An 18,572-nucleotide genomic window follows, 5' to 3' on the forward strand; every position below is an offset into this window, starting at 1 on the left:
ACTTTGAGAACTGTAATTGTAAATATATTTTTCAGTTCAAATGATTACCTTTGGACATGTGGAAAGGTTTTTGTTGGTTTGTTTGTTTTTGTTTTTTTATAAATTGGTTGAGTCTGGGTCCTTTATGCCTTTTATTAGTTAACCAAGTAAAAAACAGTGAAAGTGGATCCTTAACAGACTAAAGGCAATTTGAAATTGTTCTCATTTCCAGGATAACAGCAAAACAACCTGGAAGTAGCATAACATTTGTAGTGCTGTATTAAAAGTTCATAGTGGTGCTCAGAATGGACGCGTAAGTGGACTTAGCAATGGACTCTGATGCTAAAGTGGCTGCACTGTCCCATCTCCTATCAGCAGTCAGCTGTCACATCCCTAACATTAACCAACCAGTTGTAGTTGCCCAAATTGAACAGATGTTCTGTACAGCTGGTGTGTCTGCATCATACCACTGTAAGTTCATCAAAACATGTTGGTTTGAGGACACATTAAGCAATTTCTAGTTGTATATGCTCCTTAGTCTGCTCTGACTAGTAAAGATGCAAATTAACCTTACTGGTTATCCAGTAAATGTTGTATTAACTTTTTTTTTTAATTATATTATTTTTTTATTCTTAACTTTTATATATTATCATATTGTAACAAATCTGTTAAGTGCAATTACAGAAAACCCAAATGAACAATTACCGGGCCCCACCTTCTCAAGGACAGTCGGTGATCTGGAAAATTGTCACTGCTAAGAGAGATCATGAGGAAGAGGAGTCTGCAGATAGAGAAACCTTCAGTGTGCGGTGGAGACTAAACCCAGCTGGAAGAAAGCAACAGCAATCAAAAATAGCAAATGGATGTGAGAGTTTAGTTAAATTCATGCATGGCTGTGTTTCCTGTCTTTAACATGTAGAGTTGAGGATCCTCAGCTTTGTTCCACACAATGACCCTCAGAAGCCTGGCGGATCCTCAGCAGCCACCCACTGCTTCCTGTCTTTGCTAACAATAGACAGTTTGACTGGTCATAGCTCTTACCAAGCAAAATGTCAGTGGAAGTTATTATTAATGCCAATGAAATGTATACGTTTGAGCCAGTGTACATGTATACATGTGCAGACAAATATAGAAAGCTGCACAATGAAACCGCCTACATGATTTCACTATTCAAAGTAAAAATAAATTATATGTTTGTTAGAGTTATAATAATATGAAATAATGTAGATATTTCTAACACCTAATTAACATCATATATGATATACCCAAACAGGTAAAGCAAGAACAACTATTAATAATCATACTATAAGAATTGGTCTAATGTTTGAAACCAATGAAACCAAATTAAATGTAGCCACATTGATATAATTTATTAACTGATTCTAATTTATTATAATGCACGTTTTAGCTGGGTTGGGTCAGTGTCCAGCGGTTTGTCATCTATAGGCATCTAGAATTTTTATCTGATTGTTTTCTAAATGTTGTTTTCTAAAAGCACAGCTGATATTTTATGGTTGTATTCGCTCCAAGCAGAGCGAAACAATTTTTAAAATCATTTCGCCGGTTCGTGTGTATGTGCATATAAAGAGCGACTCCTCCATCAGCACCGCTCTGCTTCCCTGTCCAGGCATTTTCACAGGAGAGACGACGAGCGTCCGTCACGTGACTCAGCGTCCACCAATGGTAATGAGGCTGCCTAACTTTTGCGATAAGGCGAGCACAGTAAAGAGCGAGCGGACTGAAGGAGTTTCACTCGGAGCTCTTCAGTGGTCATCATCACACACAAAGTACTAACCCAACTGGTTCTTAAACCAGCTTTAATATAGACAGTGTCCATCCGGATTTGTATTCTTTTTTTCTTTTGCACTCTGCAGCAGCCCATGTGAGGCTGCAGCATCACCTAGATTCAGGCTTTAACTATCAGATAACCACCACTAACTGGCTGCTGTCTGCTGTTCAAATGCTGGGAGACAAGGCTCACGGTAAGTCTGTCCACTTTAGTCTTCAGCTTTGCGTTCACAGCTTGGAGGTGAATGTGGGAACAAAGTCTCAGCGGACTGGGCCTTATAATAAACATGCTTCAGAGCATCCAGAGATGATGTTGTGATTTAATTCAAATGATCAGTTGTCTGATAAGAACATGGCAGCAGTTTATACAATTTTCCCATTACTGACATGCAGTTAACTAAACCAACTGAAAACAAAACGGCACTTTAAAAAAATAAATAAAAGTAGGCTATAGTCGACCAGAAACTGTGAAATGTTAGTGAGAATATTTAACCAAAATAAAAGAGGGAATAATGCAAAAGTGGCCTGGCAATTGTGGTAAATACTACTCTGGTGATTCAAACCAATAGCGCAGCTAAATAACAATTTATCAATAAATCGGTTAATGATCTAATAATGCTTTCACGCGTGTAATAATGATGGTGATGGGCGCAGCCAAACTCCTTCATTCTGTTAAAATCCACGAGCAGCCGCGCAGCGCGCGTCCCCCTCGGCCTGCCGCTGATCGCCGCGGCGCCGCCTGAGCCGCTCCGGTAACAGGGGGCCGAACCCAAAGGCGCCACAACTAGCAACTTGTTAATGCTTGGTTTTTTCATCACATGTGCCAGATAAACTAACGAGTGAGTAATTAATTAATAAAGCTTCATATGTCACCTGTCAGGTTAGTGCGTTTAGCTCCAGATAACCAGCTTTCACTAAAATAGTCCAGAGAGTAAAAGTCTGAAGAGCTGGTGTGTGGTCACAGGTAGTTTTACTTTGAAAACTAGTAATAGTTTGTCTACCCACATTGGCCTAATGTCAACAATTCATAATCTACATTCTCCAAATGGAGCAAAATGCTGCTGCTCGTCTTTTAACAGGTACTAGGGAATTCGAGGCTATAACCCCGGTACTGGCTTCTCTCCACTGGCTTCCAGTCCGTTTTAAAATTGATTTTTGATTTATTGATTTTTGTTTTTAAGGCTCTTAATGGTTTGGCTCCATTTTACCTCACTGAACTAGTGCACTGGCACAAACCTACAAGGTCCCTCAGATCTTCAAGCCAGTTTCTTTTAGAGGTTCCTAGGGCCAGATATAAACGCTGGGGTGACCGTGCTTTTACTGTTGCAGCCCCTAAATTATGAAATAGTCTACTTTTTAATGTTAGGTCAGCTACTGACCTCAGGACTTTTAAATTCTTGCTTAAAACCTATTTATTTGGCTTGGCTTTTAATACACAGTAGGGCCTGATGCATTCCTTTTAACTGCTTTTAATTTTATTTTATTTTATTGACATATGTTATGTGTGTCTGTGTTATTTGCACTGATCTACTTTATTTTAGTCATTTATTGTGATTTTATTTTGCCATGTAAAGTACTTTGGTCAGCTAGATGTTGTTTTAAAGTGCTATATAAATACATTTATACGTTATGGGTCGATTTAGCTGACATGATAAAAATGTGTGAAGGGAGGAAGGAAAAACACATTCGTGTTTGATGGTTTCATTCGAGTGGATACAGCCCAGCTTTTAATTTTCCCCAGCATGTGCATGTGTTCGGCTGTCTCCCACATTTAACAAAATGCTGTCTTGTCGAGTTACACCTCAACAGAAATAATGATCTCCTCTGTTTTGAAAGTGTTACATTTCGATGAATATAGCTTGTTTAAGAAAAGGTTATACTTATATTTTGGCAACATAACGGTGCGTCAGTAAATTATATATAAAGCATTTTATTCTGAAATGTCGGACAGGCCTATTTATTATGTTAATACAACTATAGTTTCGAACAAAAAAATAAAGTGTAGACCGATTACCTTTTTAATGAAATGCCAGCGGTTTATTTATTCATTTATTAAAGGAGACGTTTATTTAAATAACACTTTAAGATCGCTTTTTGCTTTATGCCAGACAAAATAGCTTTAAAATGTGAAAAAAAGCCAGTAACTATTTCTTACACAGTAATTAAATCACCAGAATTAAGGAAAATCACTCAAATGTGATTCTAGTCTAACACGTGTTTATTTTGTCCTCATACATGCAGAACCTCTGTTCCAGACACATTCACATTTACGTGTTTTAATTTGGGGCTTTGTCTTTAATAACAATAATAAATAATCACACATCGCCGACAGAAAATTCTCCATGGGATGTTGCCACTATTCCTAATGTACCACCTTGTCCTTGGCGGGTGCATGTGTGCGTGGGGCTGTGCCTGTGTGTGTGTGTGTGCATGTGTGTGTGAACCAGGTGTGGCTTTGAAGGTTATGGAATACTCCTATGACGATGACCTGGAAGAGCTGTGTCCTGTGTGTGGAGACAAAGTGTCTGGGTACCACTACGGGTTGCTCACCTGCGAGAGCTGCAAGGTAACCACAGTGGAACGCTGACAAGACGCCTCCACGTTCCCTTTAAAACGTTCAGCCAATACAATTCTCTGGGACTGATACTGAAAACAGCAAACCCCGTTTGAATATTTGCTGTTTTGCATAGATAATGCCATTCTAATTATTACGGTGTGATATTATTACATAAATCTGTTCACACTGATTTCTCGGCATTTTAACCCTCTGATGCGCAAGGCGGGTCAAAACGGACCCGACTGAATGATTTTGTGTGATATCTCCGCATGCGATGCATCTTATAACTCAGTATTTAACCTGGTTGTTTTCTAACATCACACAGAATAATTGTAATATTATTTAGTTTTACTGTTGAATTATTTATTTATTTATAGCAGCAGCCTGTTATGCGCAACAGCGGGCCAAAAATGACCCGGATGGATTCTTGATGGAATTTAGTAGGAAGCCTTAGTTTGTCATGATATATATTTAATTAAGAACATATTTTACTGCGGATCATTCTTCTCAGTGTCATAGTTTAGAAGACTGCAGTAACATCTGTGGGATATATCTGTATCCATTTTCATCTCAGTATATCAACTGTGGGATATATCTGTATCCATTTTCAGTATATCAGTCAATTGCATAAATGTACATCATTGTATATGTTTGCCTGAGGTTAGGAAGATGTGGTAACATGGTGGAAGAAGTGTTTACCTAAGTAAGAGCAGCAATACTACAGCGTAAAAATACTCGGCTACAAGTAAATGGCCTGCATTTCAAATCTTATTTATGTAAAAGTACAAAAGTATCCGCGTCAAATGAAAGTACCAAACGTGAAAGTACTCATTATTCATATTGGCACATTTTATATTAATTTATATCAGATGATTGGATTATAATTATTGATGAATTACTGTGTTCATCACTTGAATGTTGCAGCTGGTAAAGATGTACTTGAAGTACTTTACTGTACAGTACATAGTGCTGGGTAGGTTGTAAATGTCCCATCAGGGATCAGTGGTGTCTGATTATACTGTATTCAAGTTTATTCATCAGATTTTAAAACGTGACTAAAATGTAAACAATACATTATTTGTCTGTGGAATGTAGCGAAGTCTAAGGATGAAGTACCAACGGAAATACTCGAGTAAAGATACCTCAAAATTGTACTTAAGTAGATGTACTTAGTTACTTTCCACAAGTGGGTTATAGTATAGTTATATATGTACAGTTACTTATTGCTTGACGTGTTGTTGTATAGCAAACAATCTGTTGACTGGTTGTGATACAACTAGGTAGTCGCTGATCTGTTGTGTCAGAGCGAGCTAGCTGCTCACCTGGTAAAGGGAGAGAAACACAGCATATCTCAAACACTTGAAAGCAATATGTTGTTTTCTACCAAGAGAATATAAGGTAAAAATATAGAATACACTTGCTTGAGAATATGACTTGGCATCCATTTAAAAAAAGTATTGTGTGTCCTTATTGACAGATTATGTTTAGAATCATGCCAAAATAAAAACAATGACTTAAACTTAAAAACAAAACCAAACAAGAGAAAAACAACTGATTATTTCTTAAAGTCCTTGGTAATGACACAGACACACAGCTTCACAGATATTTCAATGAAATATTTAAATGAATAAAATGAAAAGATGAGATGATAAAAAATGAAAAAAATAAAACGAACCCTTCTTGGGCATTAAAGGGTGTGAAATATCTTGTGCATCAGAGGGTTAAATTATTTGTCTAATTTTTTTTAATCTTTGAAATTAAAATATATATTAAAAAAGAAAATGCAGCATCAGCCTACACTTACTCTGTTTAGAAGCAAAGTAAAAATCTACAAGCTGTTGTCGATTTGTAGGATTTTATCCATCAGATTGAGTGTTACTGTGATTACAGCACTGTTTGTTTCATAGCATAGCAAAAGTTAAACACCTCAAGCCGCTGCCTTCTCCAGTGTTTTTAATGTTTCGTCCATGTTTCAGGGATTCTTCAAAAGGACAGTGCAGAACAACAAAAGGTACACATGTGCAGAAAATCAAGAGTGTAAAATAGACAAGACCCAGAGGAAGAGATGTCCTTTCTGTCGCTTCCAAAAATGCCTCAGTGTCGGGATGCGGCTAGAAGGTACACTTACAAAGCCTCCTTTATGTCAATGGATTTGTTCCTCCTTTCACCATCATAATGATACAACACACACACACACACACACACACTCACACACACACACACACACACACACACACACACACACACACACACACACACACACACACACAGTATTATAATTCAAATAAAAAAATGTAATACTAAAACAATATATTTTTATTTATATTTTTAGGTGTATAACTTTTATTGCTTTTACAGTGGTATCATATGATTACTACAGTATACAGTTTCTTGATTTGTGAGCTGGCGGCTCTCATGTTGTTTCCCGTACACATGGGATGGGATTAATTCCCAGACAGCAATGCAGGAAAGCACCTGCTTCCGTAGCAGAAAAAAGGACACATTCTTGACTTACTGATAAAACCCTGGAGACTCCCTTGTTTTAAATCAAAAGCTCTATTTAGGCTACAAGAAGAAGCTGAGCTGCACAGACTCTGGGGATTCTTCTGTCATTGTTTCATCTGTAAATCTGTTCTTCACCTCTTGTTTCTTGTGTGACAGCGGTGCGTGCGGACCGCATGCGTGGGGGTAGGAATAAATTTGGCCCGATGTACAAGAGAGACAGGGCCTTGAAACAGCAGAAGAAGGCTTTGATACGATCCAATGGGTTTAAGCTTGAGAGCACAGCCCCTCCACCAGGCTCTCCTCTGCAGACTGATTACGGCTTCACCAGCAATCTGCACACCTTGCCCACCATTTCCAAAAGCATGCTCCCCTCCACCCCAAACTCCATCACACCTACAGACTACGAGGCTAGCCTCTATGGACCCCCATCCCTGGGCATGGCCATGCAGTCCCACATGCCCCTCACCACCCAGTACCAGTACACAGCCTTCCCTGGCAGGGCGATTAAAGCTGAGTGTCCTGACTACACCAGCTCCCCTGAGTCTCTGACAGGATATCCCTACCCAGACATGTACCCCTCGGCCTCACCGCAGCCACCCAGCCTGCCGCCGCTGGTGCTGGAGTTGCTGCGCTGCGATCCAGATGAACTAGCGGTGCAGAATAAAATCATCACTCACCTGCAGCAGGAGCAGGGCAGCCGGGGCCGGCTGGACAAGCCCAGCACCTTCAGCCTCATGTGTCGCATGGCAGACCAGACCCTGTTCTCCATAGTGGAGTGGGCTCGGAGCTGCATCTTCTTCAAGGAGCTCAGGGTGAGTACCGAGTTCATGATCCCATCCTCATGCTCACACAAGCACACGTACACACAATCTAAACGGTGGCAAATAATGTCACATTTCCGCATGGCAGACCAGACCCTGTTCTCCATAGTGGAGTGGGCTCGGAGCTGCATCTTCTTCAAGGAGCTCAGGGTGAGTACCGAGTTCATGATCCCATCCTCATGCTCACACAAGCACACGTACACACGATCTAAAAGGTTGGCAAATAATGTCACATTTTACAGCTGCACTGCACTAGTTCTTTGATGTAAAACTCCAGCCTGCATATCTGTCTGGATCCTACAGTTCCAACACAGCTTCAGTCTGTCTCCCTTACATTAACTGGTTTATACATTTTTTGTGAAGTCCATACCATTTTACATTATTTACTATAAAATGGGCTTTGTCTGTTCTCGTGATATTTTTGTGTCATTGCAACTAAATTCTGTAGTTGTCAAATAAGGATGAAATTGCTTCCAGACCTAACAGAATTCTTGTGCACGCTTGTGCCAGTGGTTAATAATTAGTGTTAGTCATCTATGCTGCAGGAGGTGGAACAAAAAGTGATAAAAATCCCATATGCTTCAACAAATGAACTGATTTGGGGAGGCAAACAATTAGAGCATGTGGATGCCACATTCTATTATTCTCTCTTTTTGGTTTATCATGATCTCTATTGTAAACCATTTGTATCATACCTTGTGGTTATAATGCTGTCTGTTTCTTTAGAGAGTGGCAAATCAAAACTGAATTTTGATAAAACATAATAAATGACAAAGGTCTCCCGTATTGAACAGCTACATGTTATTGACAACAGCTGATATTTGCTACTGCAGATGTCCCAGAAAAGTTAATCACATTGATACTTACAAGCTTTAGTAAGGACATTTCACCCTGGTCTTCATTTCCCCCCACTGTCTTCTTCACTTTTTCTCTAACAACATCATATATCAATAGCGCTAAAAATAACATAAACATGGTTATGTAACATTTTCTTGCATAACGAAAATAGGAGAAGAAAATTTGTTTTTTGAGTTGAGGGTTCCTGGTTTAGGCTTGTGTCAATAATGTGTTCAAATTTGATGAAGCTGATTAATATAACAACAACCCGTTTTGTAATCCTTGCAGGATGGACTTGCAGTCCACTTTAAGCAACAGTTGATTTTCAGAGCTATGAAGCTCAGCTTGCAGAGACTAGGAAGTTATGTCTGATTTGATATTTGTCAAAGCTGATGGTCACTGTGATGAATTTCCAAACTGAAGCAAGTGGATTTTCATGCATTTTTGTAGTGACTGCAGATTGTAAGGAACAAATATGACCTGCAAGACAGTAAGAATGTACAGTATTTGAACTCACACTTGGTTAAAACATGGGGGACACTGGAGTAGTCCCTCACTGCTTGAGTGATTTCGCTCTGCAGGAAAGGAAGCAAAAGATAAATTAAGCTTAATGAAATTGCCGTTTCACATATCATCAAATTATGTTGCATTTTAAACATTTCATGAACCTGATGTAGGTTATACTGTAAGCATTCCATATTAACACATAATTCAGTTCAGTTCAATTCATTTTTACTGATATAGTGCAAAGCCACAACAAAATTAAGCTCAAGGCACTTTACATGGTAAAGTCACACAGTAATAGAGACACACCATGTTCAGTCTACAAAGAAGACTGAGCTGATTCATGCAACTCAGCATGATGTTTATTGTGATGATGATGCAGCTCTAAAAATATAAACAGTAATGAGGGATCAGTTCAGTGTTTTAGCATAGTGGTGGAATTCTGTGTGCCTTGTGGCAGTAGCTATTCCTAGCAGGTCCTGTCTGTCTGTCTCCTCTGTGCTGAACAGTAGTTCAAACCACACACACACACACACACACACACACCTCTGTGGATAAAGATTAGACATATATCGGTGTCCCAGTTCATCATTTCCAGCATTGTGATTGTGTTTGTGTACTGCCATGGTCACACACTATGCGATTCGACAGTTCACATAATTTAGTAGCACAGGCAAATTGCTGGAGAAATCAATATGGTTTATGTGGTTACCTATACTGCGTTGCTGACAGTGTAAATGAATACACCTCCTGCTCCAAATGAAAATGGAAGATTGTAATTTTTTTTTTTTTACACGAGTCTGGTTACACAAAAGTGAAGAAAATATTATCTTTCTGATTCAAGATATACAGGTAATCTGTCTATGTTGACAAACAAGCATCTGTTGACAAGCCATGGTGAAAGCGATTCAACCAAATAAACAGTTTAACTACCAACACAGGGCTGATTCTGGCCTTGGTGACATCTTTGTGTCTTAGTGAGGGCAGGTCCCTGCTAGTGAAAAGTAACTGGTAGTATTTTTATCAACGCTGATGTTCAGTACGCTTTTGTTTGCATGGATTGATGGTCATAAACTGGTGCAACAGCACAACAGTGAAAGTACACTTTCCATTTATAAACACACGCACATTGGTCTTACAATAGTTGTGAGGACACTCACTGACATAATGCTTTTCCTAGCCCTTCACCAACTTTAATCTAAGCCTCATTCTAACCTGAATCCAAAAACCAATTCTAAAGACAGAAATATGACAGAAGGATGTCTGATTACCAGCAAATACAACCTAAAGTGTTTGTGAGGCCACACACCACTGGTTTCTTTCTGTCCTTCTTAGACTGTTGCAGGAAAGGTCATAGCCATTGTCATTTATTTTAAAAAGAGACTATTTACTCATTTCACAAAGCACCACTAATCCAGAAAAGTCATCTGTATCAGTGAATCCTGGCATGACATGCTCCTGTTAAACTAGTGTCCAACTGATCAAATACTTAATCTGCTCTCAGTGTCCAACTACCACAGCCCAAAGTGCAAAAATGATGAAGGATGCTCTTGTCTTTTTTTTGTTTCAGAGAACATCAGGAACAGTTGGTCTTTTCTGTTGTTACTTTTGTACCTTCCTTTGTCTCAGAAACAAAGAGCACAATTGTGGTGATGATACTATTTGTTGCTTCTTCTCAGACTAGCAGCAACAAAGTATTGCTATCCTGTCTGTTAGCGGGAGACTTGCATCACCAGTACAGGAGAGAAACAAGAGGCTGCTCAAATGTCATTACCATGGAGCTGATACATAAAGCTAAATCATACATTGATATTGAACCCCTACCCCAAACATACAGATGTTTTATGTACATCAATGCCCAGTTTACCTGTATGTTTGTGTCAAGTCTATATTCACACTGATTTTACAGTTTCTGGCAGAAACACCTTCAGTACACTTTGTTTTCATCTTAGAAATACAGTTTAGTTGCTAATCTGAACCGTGTTCATATGCAGTCTCCGAAGGTGCCTTCACCTCTTAATACAGTGATCTTTGTACATGTTCAAATAACTGAAGCAGCAACTAAACACATGCATCTGGTGTGGTAATCAGGATATGAAGTAATGAACAGGTTAAATCATGTGTGTATTTGCACTCTTTTTTTTTTAACCCCTTGTACAATTAGACCGACATTTGCTTGGAGAAAGAATATTATAAAACACTACTGCCATAAGACAATAGAAAAAACCCTCATATCTTTCATTTCTGGTCTCTACAGTGAGGAGAAGCTGCTGAATTCAAGTTGTTATGGCCTTTTCTAGTTTAAACCTAGCCTTAACAGAGTGCTGTGAGTACCAAACATAAAAAAAAGCTGAATTCTTATCTAAGCAGACATTCTATTACTGTTGCAAAGTGGTATATATAAATATCACTTATAAGATATAGGGTTGGTTAGACAAAAAATGATCTGTCAAATTACTGGTTCAGCCTGCTGTATTATGACTGTGTTGGGAGTTATTTGGTGCATTAAAAGTATAAAGGCGACAATTTCTGTATGAAGGAAATGGTAATGAAATGAAGTGCTATGGTTTACTGTAGTTACTATTTTCAGCTGACAGAATATTTACAATCAAAAGATACAGTTACACCTTCAGAGACCGGGAAAAGCAGCATATAGAAAAATGCAGGCAGGCTGCGGCAGCAAAGCCAGATGTGAACAAAGGTCATATTCACAGTTTTCTGTTGTGTTTTGTTTCACCGTAACAACTGTGCAGTCTTATTTTCTTTCTTCCTCAGAACTTTGTGTTATACACATTTGATGTATTTTTGCTGCTGGTCAGACCACTTTTACAGTGGCCAGCCAACATGTACACTGAGAACAAAGCTGTGCATATTGTGCCAAGAAAGCCTCCTGCAGAAAGAACAATTTCCCTGGGCTAGATAATTACATTCCATGCACATGATAATGGGGGAATGTCAGCTCTCCACTGCAGCTCTGCACTGCACCCATCTACATTGTTATTAAATTGTGAACAGAATGAAAACTATTGATTTTCTGCACATCCCCAGACGTGGCCTTTGTCATGTCTTGTGTTTGACCTTCAACTCACATGCAGAACATGGAAGATGTTGCTGAGGAGGTGCACACAATAAATATCATAAATGCTCAGGCAGTGTACCAGAAACAGTTAATATAAATTTAATTGTCCAGACATATTTTGAACGGTTTTGTTTAAAACTGGTTGTAACAGATATCCACTCGGAGCTACAAAACAGAGAGACACCATGGGCTATTGGAGAAACAGCAAGATAAAACATACGAATATTTTTCTTCTGTATCATGTTAAATTATAGGATAGTTTCCCCTCTTTGTTGATTTGAGACCTCTGTGCCCTTGCAGTATTGCATTAATTAGCATTTAGTGAACATAAGCTCTGCAAGCCATTTTACAGATTCAGGGAGGTGTTTCAGATTATGCATATTTGTTGCATGTTCTTCTGTCTTATTATGCTGCATCTCTGCTGCTCGACCCAACAGGTTTGTTGTTGTGTTGCAGCACAGGTTGGATTATTAGTTTGTCTGTCCTAGGCTAGTTTGCCTATAGCATGTCTTTAGCCTACCAGAGTATAGTTTAAGTATTAGCAGGTCACTATGGTCAGGCATGGCTTTTTATCTCCAAACATTGCTTCTATATAATATTTTCTGCTGCTTGACCAAACACTGAACACTGCTCTGTCTCCACTGGTTCTTCCAGGCTGGAGAGTGCTCTGCAGCAGTCTGAGCACCATTACACACTCAACACTCAACACTACTCCCCTAGCTGCAACATAACTATACAGTTGGAAAGGAGACACTTCTCGTGGATGCTTTAAAAACTCTCACACAACTTCAAATCACACTCTACACATACAGGTATATTTAACGTCAACTGATACTGGAATTCCTCAGAATAAAAACAGATGGTTTCAGTGGTAAACACGAGTGTATAAAAATGTAATGTACTGTAATCCCACTGAATCCAGACTTGTTGGATTTTAAATGCTGGTTTTGTTGTTGTCAAGGTTGCTATATTTTACACAAATGTATTTTTAAAAGATGACACCAATATACTGTATCTGAGCAAACGTTACCATTGCCATACTTACATATCTGCTGATATGAAATGGCCATGACACCACCAGCCTCACTTACTCAATAAACACTCAGGTCCACTTGTGGACTATAGTGGATTGGAACAGTGTGTAAGAGGCCTACAGGAAAACCATAATACGACCAGTCCCACTGCCCATTTTTTTGTTATAGTCATCCACCTCAAGCAAAGCACCAAATGTCCAGAATTCACTGGCCAGTCCTTAAAATAGTCACATCTTCTATCTTAATGGCACCTATTGCTTCTCTGATGCATTCTTTGTTAGTTGACATGACATTATTCTACTTCTTTGTAACCACACAGTGTCGTGAAAAGAATATTTAGGCTTTTAGAAATATTCCACTGAATTTATGCAAGTTATACAGTATAATAGGCTTTCTGGTAGTGGAAATGGAAGAAGGGAGATAAACAATTTGCATTAAAAAACACCATAAACCTTTTGTGAGAAACCACACCATTCTCCACTTTTATCATAACCACCTCTGCTCTGCTGCCATCACATTCACAGCATCATCCATACAATTCTAGAAGAATATTTATAGAATGTGACTCTGGTAACTCTTCCTCTACTGCTGACCAGGTGACGGCACTGCCAGCAGCCGTGCAGTGTCTTGATGGTTCATCTCTGAACCAGTACTACCATGCATACTTCTTATTTTCTGTCATAATCCAGAGATTTTTCCTTCATGGCTGTGAGCTAAAGCATGGCATTTGACAAGCATACAGTACAATGTGATACATCCATGTGGGAGAGAAAATACAGCCCTTCTCCCTTAATTTGTGGCTGCAGCTGAGTGTCCAACTCCTCTTGGAGAGGAAATGCAGGAGGTCGCCGAGACCTCTTGCTTCCTTAACCCCTTCCTTTATCACTGTACAACCAGACCCCCTCCACTGCAGCAGTCTGTGGCCAACAAGAGTGGATCCTCTCTTTCTACTGACAGTAGTACAGTTTCATTCAGATTGACAGTAATTCTGTCAGCTCTGTGTCAGATTAAACCTCAATGACAAGGAAAGAAGCTAGAATAAATATATGCATGAAGAGAGTGAACCTCAGACTGTATACTTGTTTTAAGCTAATGTTGTTTTTGTGTCTCTTCCTTTATCTGTCTCCCCTTACCGTCTGTCTGTCTGTTTCCTGAAGGTGGGAGATCAAATGAAACTGCTCCATAACTGTTGGTCTGAACTTCTGGTCCTGGATCACATTTTCAGACAAGTGCAACATGGAAAGGAAGACAGTATCCTGCTGGTGACTGGCCAGGAGGTAACAACTCCCTCACACTCCCCTATCAACACAATGCACAGTCAGCTTCATTCACTTACTCTTTATTTCATTCAAAATTAAAGAAGGGCTCTTTTCCAAATCATTGGATTGTAGTTGTTGTGTGATGTCCAGTGTGTATAGTCTTCTCCCGATTTATCAAATGGACCAGGATGATAGATATGCTGATAGTCCATTTTTCCAGTGCCAAACTAAAATGTCCAAAGCTTAAAACCTTTAAATGTGGGTATTTAATGCTACAAGGCACAGTATATAATGTTTCCTCCAGAACTATATGTTACAGTAGCCTCTGGAACAGACGAGAGTTAAATTATTTCAGGGTTCAGTGGAAAGAAAACTGCATTTAAATCACTTAAAATTCAGGACTAATTTGATTTCAGCTATACACAAAATCCTATGTTAGGTCTCCCACACCACTGTGGTTCAATTCAATTCAGCTAAATTCACTTCATTTTAATGCGCATCTCTGTAAGGCAGAATGAGAACATGTTGTTTTAAGATTAAAAGTATGTAATTAAATGGTATTGCAGACAAAACATTAATCATCAGAAGACTGCCATGTAAGAGGTGGGCTGATAATAAAGCACCAAACCAGTCTTTAGCTAGAGCTGCTGTCAAAGTGCTGATTAAATTCTTTGAATGGGATAAATATACTTATATATATATATGAATAAATATACTTATATATAAAAACAAACAAAATTAGAAGCCCTTGCTATGTACAGGTTGTGAAATGCCACACACCCTGTAGCTGTTTTCTATCTTTGGTTTACACCATATCCACATGCTTAACATTAAAGCAGTTAAACCAATATGAATATGAGGAGTACTGTATAGTTGCAAAGTGAAAAGTGATACACAGTCTTTTAAAATGATTGGTAGCACAAACTACAGGTGCTCTCATACTTTAACATGTTACATTCTCTACAGTAAAACTCACATTGAGTGATAAGCTTGATTTTTACCTAAAATAATTAAAAATAAAGAAGGGAAAAAAAACACAAACATCTTCAGGTCCTTCAAAAAAATATGAAGTGTGTCACAAAAAAGGGTTATAAAGGCCGTATAAATTAACCAGTAGCCTGTTTCCAGGTGGAGCTGTCCTCCATCCTGTCCCAAGCTGAGGTGACTCTGTCCAGTCTGGTCCAAAGAGGTCAGGAGCTGGCAGCGCGGCTGCGGGTCCTGCAGGTCGACCGCAGAGAGATCGCCTGTCTGAAATTCCTTCTCCTGTTCAACCCCAGTGAGTCAACATTATATTTGTGCTTCATCGCTGTGGTGTGATAAAGTGCTAAAAAAACAAAAACAATAAGGGCTTCTAGTCAGAGCTCACCATCAGGCAAACATGATGGTGAATGATGAGTGGATTGTCAGGGTAAACACAGAGACACAAAAACAGTATTAATAGTTTATACAGTATATACGTAGAATCTCTAGTATTTTAAGCAAGAATGATTCATCGTTCACTGAGCTATCTGCAAAGCAAAATGTGCTTTGAAAGGCCTGAGCTTACGTGTTTAGTCTGCGGATTGTGTATTTTCAGGAGAATAATGAAAAATCAATCAACTTTGGGGTGCTGCAGGGTCATCCTGATGCTGTCTTTTGGCAGAATTCAAATGGCAACACTGACATTTTAATGAAAAACGGTCACAACTACAAATTATCTGCAGTGCCTATTTTTCTATAAGGTTACAAGTGTTTTTCAAGCTGGCCTTTTTCTCTCCAATAAATTCACTTAATTAAATTTCTTGGGTTGATAAAAGCCAATATTAACAAAGACATCCTCCTCCATTGTCCACTAATGGTATTCAAAAGAAGCGTAATGGATGGGTCTATCATTCGATGGCAGGAGCGACATTCATGTAGCGGCTTCTGCAGATGGAGAGAGCATGGATGCGGCTGGCCCAGATTCCCAGAAGTGTTTGCTGTAAAGCACTGGCAAAGCAGGGAACAAAGAGCTTTTGAATGGAGAGAGCACTTATAGGCAGAAAATATTTGCTGTCTGTGCTGGCGGCGTCTCTGCTGGCGTTCTCGCTCTCCCTCATCTTCAGAGTCAGGTTTGTTGGGAGGTAATTTAATTGCCCTTAAGCAGTTTGAAAAGATGATTCAGAACATTGATTCAAAACATTTAATTACTGTGTGAATGGATCTTCAAAGATGGGCTCAGCTGATGCTGAATGCCGGTTCACTGGAGGGCTGGCAATTGTCTCACACACACAAAACACAAGCGCACATACACCTCCACCCACACTCCATGCACTCACTTTACTTCATACGTAAAGTATAGATGCCTTCAAACCTCGTACTGACCAAACCTTAACTAGTTTCTGTTCAAAAGTGCTAATTTTATGCAAATAAAAATGGTTAAATAAAACCAGAATCTTCTAGAATTGGCCTTTTCCAGACATTTCAACATTAGTGGTCACTAGCACATGGAGTTTGCTCAGTTGCTAAAACTGGACTTAAGTATAAAACTCCACCTCCTGATGAAACGTCGTTGAAACATAGCAAGTGGTCCTTGAGATAAGATTATTTGTCAAACTGCTATTTCTACTTTTAGTGGGTCCAGAATGAAGTGAATAGTTGAAAAACAACATTTTGGAAAAAAAAAATTTAGCAGGTTATGCAGAAATTTAAACAAGATTACAAAATGACAGAGGCTTAACTTTTCTGTTTCTTGTTAATACCATTTTGTGAATGCTCCCTATTTACTGTTAATTTTATGGGCTGTCATGTAAATAACAGCTATACAACAGTGCAATAAATAGCAGAAGGAAAACAAGCAGGTTTCATGGCGTCCTACAAAAAGAACTATATCCACAGCCTCACTTTACCTCTGTGTGTGTCTGTGTGTGCAGATGTGAAGCTGCTAGAGAACCAGGCATTTGTGGAGGGTGTCCAGGAGCAGGTGAACGGAGCACTCCTAGAATACACGCTGTCCACCTACCCTCAGTTCCAGGAGAAGTTCAGCCAGCTGGTGGTGCGGCTGCCGGAGCTGCGCTCCCTCAGCACACAGGCCGAGGACTTCCTGTGCTACATGCATCTGAGTGGAGAGGTGCCCTGCAACAACCTGCTCATTGAAATGCTGCACGCCAAACGAGCGTGTGTGTGAGGGGTGTACGCAGGATGTTCCACGTATTGTTTGTCTTAGGTGAGATTGTATGTGGGTGTGTGTGCACACGTGAGGGAAGGTGTGAATGAGATGAAAAAAATCCAGTGAAGATACACAAGTTCATACTGGGTCATCTTTGTGAGGAGAAAATGTTCTTTTGAGTTGGAATCATAAACCTCCATCGAGGCAGTTGTGAGACTTTTAATGGTAATGTTTTCTTTTCCTGCAGAGCTGCATTAATGTGACCTTTATAAATTGGATTTTCTATCCTGTTTTCAAATTTAGAATTAGATCTGCCTGTAGAGTTACATTACCCCATGGAACATCACATGCCTGCAATGTCACCAGCAAGATTTTTTACATCCCACACAGCTGCCCAGCAGGGTTATAATAGGTTTCCCTTTTTATATCAGTTTTTATTTTGCTATCATTTTGTTATCAGCAGCCTGGATTTCTGCTTAGTTTTAGTTCATTCCACCAGTGGTTTCTTTAGTCTCAGTTTAGTTTTTATTTTATAGACGCATTTCTATTTAGTTTGAGTTTATTTTAGTTCCACTTTGTGTTTTAGTAATTTTAGTTGTCAAGGACCAGTGTGAAAATAATCACCATGAAGGCTAAACTGCACTAATATGTGCAATACATTTGTTTCAGAATGACAAAACCTGTTAATAAACAAACAGCAAGACGATTTGAATGTATGACCAATTTACTTCAGGCCAGTTTAGTCGTGTCTATACACTCTGCTGTTGTCTCCGCAAAGTGTCACTTTCCAGGCCTCTCTCACCAGTTCTTTGACTCTCGGAGTTGCACTTTGCCTTTTCAAAGCAATTAATGTATTGATGTGTGAAGCTCCCACAGTTTGAATTTGGGATCAAGTACAGCATTAAATTCTTTGGAAACTTGCACGTCACATAATCTGGATGACAAACCAGACTTGATGAGTAGACTGATAAGTGTATTGTCTTCACTGGAACAGGTCATCTGCTCCTCTGATCTTTTCAGGCAGTGTGTTAGGCTCTGCTGCTGAACACATTGCTAACGTTACCCTTGTTGCTAACACTCTT

At 39.2% G+C, this 18,572-nt stretch overlaps 1 protein-coding gene across 1 annotated transcript; it reads left to right on the plus strand.

The window, feature by feature from the left end:
* The first annotated feature begins 1,718 nt into the window (after positions 1–1,718).
* Positions 1,719–17,700, plus strand: LOC109959685 (steroidogenic factor 1). The gene is made up of 7 exons (XM_020599253.1): positions 1,719–1,961; positions 4,215–4,333; positions 6,301–6,442; positions 6,986–7,641; positions 14,262–14,381; positions 15,492–15,639; positions 17,255–17,700. Exons 1-7 carry the CDS (start codon positions 1,940–1,942, stop codon positions 17,506–17,508), a joined length of 1,461 nt encoding a protein of 486 aa, XP_020454909.1. The 5' UTR covers positions 1,719–1,939; the 3' UTR covers positions 17,509–17,700.
* The last annotated feature ends 872 nt before the right edge of the window (positions 17,701–18,572 follow it).

The sequence above is a fragment of the Monopterus albus genome, unplaced genomic scaffold, assembly GCF_001952655.1.
Source record: "Monopterus albus unplaced genomic scaffold, M_albus_1.0 scaffold40.1, whole genome shotgun sequence".
NCBI lineage: Eukaryota > Metazoa > Chordata > Actinopteri > Synbranchiformes > Synbranchidae > Monopterus > Monopterus albus.

What these genes read in the sequence shown, in the direction of transcription:
- LOC109959685 (XM_020599253.1), top strand. Translation starts at nt 1,940, where the DNA reads ATGCTGGGAGACAAGGCTCACG. An exon ending in TGTCGGGATGCGGCTAGAAG is followed by an intron (nt 6,443 to 6,985) that starts GTACACTTACAA and finishes CTTGTGTGACAG; the next exon opens with CGGTGCGTGCGGACCGCATG. An exon ending in CCTTCTCCTGTTCAACCCCA is followed by an intron (nt 15,640 to 17,254) that starts GTGAGTCAACAT and finishes CTGTGTGTGCAG; the next exon opens with ATGTGAAGCTGCTAGAGAAC.